Genomic DNA, 6,125 nt, shown 5'->3' with positions numbered 1-6,125 from the left:
TTCTGTAATCAGCGGTAAATCTCCATCACGTGAGTGCTTTCACATGAAGCAGCATTTACTACACAGAGCCGTTGTGCACTGACAAGTTGCGCAAAACCACGATCATATATGAATGTGGTTTTGCGCAGCTTGTCTGTTTAAGTGAGATAAACAAACTGAGAAATGTTTCTTTTTTTTGTTAAAACAGATCTTGCCAAAGTTTTCGTTTGGGGACATAATTTGAAGTTGGAAAAAGGTAATAAATTGCAATATATCGCACAATTTCGCAATATATTTATAATCGCAATAATATTGTATCGTGACACAAGTATCGTGATAATATCGTATTGTGGGGCCTCTGGTGATTCCCACCCCTAATTAGCAGTCATTGGTTTTGTTTCATTCGTCTCTCTAGTCAGTGGAAACATTTCCGAAAGCACTCAAGTAATGGCCCTTTGGAATGTAATCCAGAGCCAGATCGGTTTGTTATGTCCGATTATGTCCAAAAGGGGAAAAATGGGGTCAGTTTTGATTTCATGTGTCTTTAAGGTTATTAAATGCAATCATTTATATGACTCAAAGGGGCTTAACTTTATGACAACGATGTTTCCTAAAAGTGTTTGAGTAAAGAATATGAGAGGGACATCTAAGATAATAAAATTTCCTCCGAAGTCAGTAATGTTACCCCTGCTGTTCAGATCCCATTTACATGAGTGCACCACAGACTGCAGGGGAACAATCTGCTCTCAGGATGTGCAGTGCAAGAGCTGTTACCATGACTACATGTGTTCAAAGACATTAGAGAGGAGGGCTGGCTTGCCTCAGAGTTGTTCTTCTCAGCGAGCGAGTGGCTGTCCTCTGCCTCCTCCTTATGTTTCTTCTTATTCTTGCAGTTGCCGTTCTTGCACTTGCCAGAGCAGGCTTTCTTCTCACCTTTGGCCAGGGCCTGCAGCCGGCTCAGGAACTTCATTTTCCAGGCCTGGAAGTCGGCCTGCACGCTGCCGTGTCGGCTCTTCACAACGTTGCAGTCGCCTTCTCCTCTGGTCATGATCCGTGCAGCGCTCAGCATCCACAACCACTTATCTATGTTCTTACTGACCTGAATACAGAAAATATATTTAGTGTAAGATTCAACACAATCCCATCAAAAATGGAGAGAAAACTGCAGGTGTGTTTCACCGTGTTATAATGGCCAACATAAACAGAGTTCCCCAGCCCAAAGACAGCGTATCTCATTCCCTTCAGGTAGGTTTTCCCATATCGGAAGTCTGTGGAGGCTTCCTCAAGCCATTTAGAGAACCATTCGGCACTCTCAGTGGGCTGCCCATCTGTGTATGTGGCCACCAGGAACACACAAATCATCTTGCTTGTGCACTAGAACAAAATTATATGAGAGCATTAAGAAATATTTAACATGGTACTCATGGAAGCAGCTCTCTACTAAGAGCACTAAACGTAAGAAATGTCTGGGTCTTATTTCCCTAAAATCAAAAGAAAAAACAAACTTTTAATTTTGGGGTAAAATGTGATCTGGACATTTCTTGACCATTTATGTTATTCACCTAAACTGTTCTTAATATTTAAAACAGAGCAAGCATCATGAATAAACCATGCTATAAGCAGGGTTGTTGTCGTAAACTAAAACCATAAAAAAAAAACTGTTACTTAAAAAAAAAAAAAAAATTTTTTTTTTGCAAAAAAACCCCTAAAATAACTAAAACTAATAAATAAAAATTAAAAGCTATATAGAAATATTAAACATTAAATATTTTAAAAATCTAATTCAAAACATTATGAAAAACTATAATAGTATATTAATTATACTGAATAATAGTGCTTATAACACTGTATAAACGCTGAAAGGAGCAAAACTCCTTTAGACTATGAGCTGTCCTGTGACAGATGTCTCAGCTTTGCTCCGATTCAGAGAATGAGAACAGACAAATTAAAATTCTATCACAAATTCATTCATTCAAACCATTTTTTCTCAGTTTAACTGTTGATGTAGTTTTGCATTCTGCCTTTGTCTGGTGCTACAGAAATCATTTAAGGAAACAAAAAAGTTTAATGATGTTACTTTGCTCTTAATACTCTTGGGCCTGGTTTAGGCCATAGTTCAATTAGGACATTTAAGTAGTTTTTATAAACATGCCTTAGAAATAAACATTACTGGTTTGCATCTTGAGAAAAAACAATGGCACTGACATATTTTAAGATATATCAGTTAGGGTGATCCTTATTGGGGGGGTAAAAATTTTTTTATTGTAAATGTAAACTTCTCACTCCCTCATTTGTTTCTCCACTAGAAGTATGTAATGTATGCAAAATACCATCCAGATAATTTGTCATTTATGCTCAAAGAATGCATCTTTTCATCAACAGGTACTTCCAGATCTGAGAGGTGATATTAGCGAAGGTTTTGTTTACTGATAAACTTTTGACTATTTCTGATATCAGACGGCCACTTTGCATAACCAGGATGAAATATACTTGCTTGGAAGCAAGAAGGGGTCTTTAACAGGTTGCAAGCTTCTGTCCATTGGCGATGTTCTTCAAGTATATCTGCACCGAATGGCATGAAGCATAAAGCAGCAGTGCAGACCATGAAGGAGGTCCAAGACTTTTGGTAAAAGGCCCGCATTCCCATAAGGCCTTTTCAGCATGCTGTGAAGCTCGAAGACCCTGTAGGAAAATGGGAGGCCTTGAAGAAGAACAAGGGGCGAAAGAGCAAAACACAACCGTAGAACGAAGAAGAATTCAAGAAGACCTTGAATGATCTTTTTGACATTGCTCACCAAGACGCGCTGAAGATGATTAAGATCGTTGAAGATAGGGCATTTTTGAAGGCACAGCGTGAAAAGGGAAGACGGGGAAGCATGGTGGGAGCTGATGTAAAGCTGGCCAAGCAGGAAGAGATGAAAGCAAAGCAAGAACAGAAGATGATGAAGTGGATTGAGAGAACTGTCGTGCTGGAGGCCTCTGCCGGAGAAAGTGAGGCGGAAGGAGCTGCTGCAGCAGCAGGTCCTAACAAGATGAGGAACTGTACGAGGGGAAGGAAGAACATTCTCAGTCCGGACGTCCTTTCAGCACTAGATCGAACCAAAACCAGCGATTGTACACACACTGTCTGCTGTGCTCCATGCTTCCGGTCAGCGGGTCGATGAGTTCAATATCAACCGCTCTTCTGTTCAGCGAGCTCATCAGCAGTACCGTAAGGATCGCTTTGCGGAGCTCATGTCAGAGTTCTCTGGCGAAAAACGCCTAATGCTTCACTGGGACGGAAAACTGATGGCTGAACTGAAAGGAGATGAGAAAGTGGACAGACTCCCCATCATTGTATCAGGAAGTGGCGTCGAACAGTTTCTGTGCATCCTCAAATTGCCAGCTGGAACTGGACAAGCACTGGCAGAAGCACTCCATGAAGCAGTGAAAGACTGGGGTTTGGTAAACTGGATTCGGTCTATTTGCTTCGACACAACCTCAAGCAATCCAGGCAGGAAGAACGGAGCTTGCGTGTTGTTTGAGTGGATACTGGGAAAAGATCTACTGCACTTGGCTTGCCACCACCATATTCATGAGATCATGTTGGAGGAAGTCTTTCGCATAACCATAGGTCCATCAACCGGTCCAGATATTGGCATCTTCAAGAGATTTGACAGAAACTGGGTCCAAATGGCCACGGTTAACTACAAGACCGGAATTGATGACAATGATGTTGCCAGTGCTTTGTAGAATGTGGCAGACAACATCCTTCAGTTCTGCTTCCAGCAGATAGAGGTAGTTCAACCTCGGGATGACTACCTTGAGCTGTTGGAACTCACGATCATCTTCCTTGGGAGTGTCCCACCCAGAGGAGTTAGCTTCGCCAAACCAATATTTAAGCTCTGGTGAAATAAAAGGCTGGTAAATCATTTTACATTCTTCTCAGGGAGAAGTATTGTGATTAACTGCCAGCCAGAAGATCTATATTACCTGTAAATGTTATCGGAGTAAGTGGTAATTGAAAGATATGAAGCTTATAGTAATTCCTGTGATATTCTTAATGCTGAAAGTAGGGCTGCACAATTAATCGAAATTAAAACGCAAAGGCGATAAATTGCGATTAGGCAGAAGCTGTGATTGTCATGCGTATCTTTCAGAGAAGCACGGTTCGGTGATCAGCAGTAAATCTCCATCCGAAGGCCAGAGGGCGCTCTCGCGCTGAAACTCCAAATATGCATTTCATAATCGCGCGATTAAATCGTCTGCGATTATGGACGCGATTTTGCGTAGCTTCAGTGAACTACGGCTCTGTGTAGTAAATGCTGCTCCATCTGAAAGCACGTGCTGGAGATTTACTACTAATCACAGAACCGGCTTTACTGACAAGACGCGCATGACAATCACATTCGAAAAATCGTGCAGCCCTAGCTGAAAGTGAAATACTCATGCAAGCATGACAAATCCTGAAGTTTAAATCATCCATTTCTACTTCCTCGACTACATGCTACTGCAACAAAAAAAAAATTCTGAAGAAGTTGAAGTCAGCCTGTATGGGGCCAGTGAAGCACATGCTAAGCTCACCTCCTCAGTTAGTCTGTCCTCGGGGTCATACTCTTTCATATCTATAACCTCACACTGGATCCCCTGAGCGCTGACATCTCCAGCAAGCTCTTTTGCAAAACCCTAGGCAGAGTTAAAAATAGCAGTTTACAACCACATCACACAGTTGTATGTAATTCGTTCAAATTAATTAATTAATTAAAAATGTATTATAATAATTACATTGGAGGTCAAAAACTTAGAACTACAATTTTTATGTTTTTGAAATATTTAAAATGTTTAAACATTATAAATTTTTTTCAGGATTCTTTGATGAATAGAAAGTTTAAAAGAAAAGCATTTATTTGAAATCGAAATCGTTTAACATTAACATTATAACATTTAACATTATATATGTTTTACTGTCACTTTTTATCAATTTAATGCATCCTTACTGAATTTAAATATATATATATACATTTATTTAAAAAAATCTTACTCCACACTTTTGAATGGTAGCATATTACGGTTTCCACAAAAATATTGAGCAGCACAGCTGTTTTCAACATTGATAATAATAATAAATGTCGCTTGAGCATCAAATCAGCAGATTAGAATGATTTTTGAAGAATCATGTGACACGGAAGTCTGGAGTAATGATGCTGAAGATTCAGCTTTGTATCAAAGCAATAAATTACTTTTTAAAGTATACTGCAATAGAAAAGTTATTTCAAATTGTAAAAATATTTCACAATATTTCTGTTTTAATCAAATAAATGCAGAATTAGTGAGCGCAAGAAATTTCTTTCAAAAACGTCCTTATTATTCCAATCTTTTGATCACCAGTGTATACAAACCTTTGCTGTTCCTGTCTGTGATCCATAGAACACTTTGACCCCAGAAACATGAATGACTTTTTCTGTTTCAGCTGAAAGTTCCTGCTTTTTTGCAGATTTATAAAGCCAAGGGCTTACAGGGTCGACCGTTTTTTTCTATAAAGGAAAAATACAATCTATTAAGTAGGTTGTGTGTTTATTATTTATTAGCAACCAAGAAAAAAAACTAACAAATACTTTAAATAGCAGAGAGGCTTTAAGAGTAAACACGCTTAATTACCTTTTTGAAAAGCATGTTCATAGTAAAGCAGACTCCTATGAGAACAGCAGCAGTAGTGTACACATATAACCTGTTCTGCCACACAGTCAGCAGGTAGCTCTCAGTGTAATCCCAAACATCATTCAAAACACCTGTGAAGGCACGGGAATAACGTTTGCACACTTGACTTGTCGGGAACAGTGGAAACAAACAATAAGCGACATCAGTTATTGATGAGATAGACAATCGATATAGAACAATGGGTCCCACTTTATATTAAGTGGCCTTAACTACTATGTACTTACATTTAAATTAATCATTTGGTACAATGCACTTATTGTGTACATTTTACATTGTACTTATAATTTTAAAATGCCTGCATGTAATTACATCTGTAATTAATTTCTGTAACTACATTTATTATTACACTGTTGACCCATCCCTTACACCTTAACCCACACTTAAACCTACCCAAACCACCAAATCTGTCCCTAACCTTACCCATATCCCACCTCAATAGCAGCAAAAGT

At 39.0% G+C, this 6,125-nt stretch overlaps 1 protein-coding gene across 1 annotated transcript in view; it reads right to left on the bottom strand.

Annotated features, from left to right (window-relative positions):
• Positions 1-6,125, bottom strand: part of tyw1 (tRNA-yW synthesizing protein 1 homolog (S. cerevisiae)) — a 76,340-nt gene that overhangs the window by 65,713 nt on the left and 4,502 nt on the right. The window contains exons 2-6 of the mRNA XM_016537968.1: positions 5,617-5,747; positions 5,358-5,492; positions 4,543-4,644; positions 1,159-1,353; positions 800-1,078 (exon numbers count right to left, since the gene is read on the bottom strand). Coding sequence (XP_016393454.1) covers positions 800-1,078; positions 1,159-1,353; positions 4,543-4,644; positions 5,358-5,492; positions 5,617-5,747 — 842 coding nt within the window. The remainder of the gene's footprint in view (positions 1-799; positions 1,079-1,158; positions 1,354-4,542; positions 4,645-5,357; positions 5,493-5,616; positions 5,748-6,125) is intronic.

This window comes from Sinocyclocheilus rhinocerous, unplaced genomic scaffold (assembly GCF_001515625.1).
Source record: "Sinocyclocheilus rhinocerous isolate Xijiao unplaced genomic scaffold, SAMN03320098_v1.1 scaffold877, whole genome shotgun sequence".
NCBI classification, from domain to species: Eukaryota; Metazoa; Chordata; class Actinopteri; order Cypriniformes; family Cyprinidae; genus Sinocyclocheilus; species Sinocyclocheilus rhinocerous.
The sequence above is the reverse complement of the archived record's forward strand: the minus strand, read 5'-3'. Positions and strand labels throughout refer to the sequence as shown.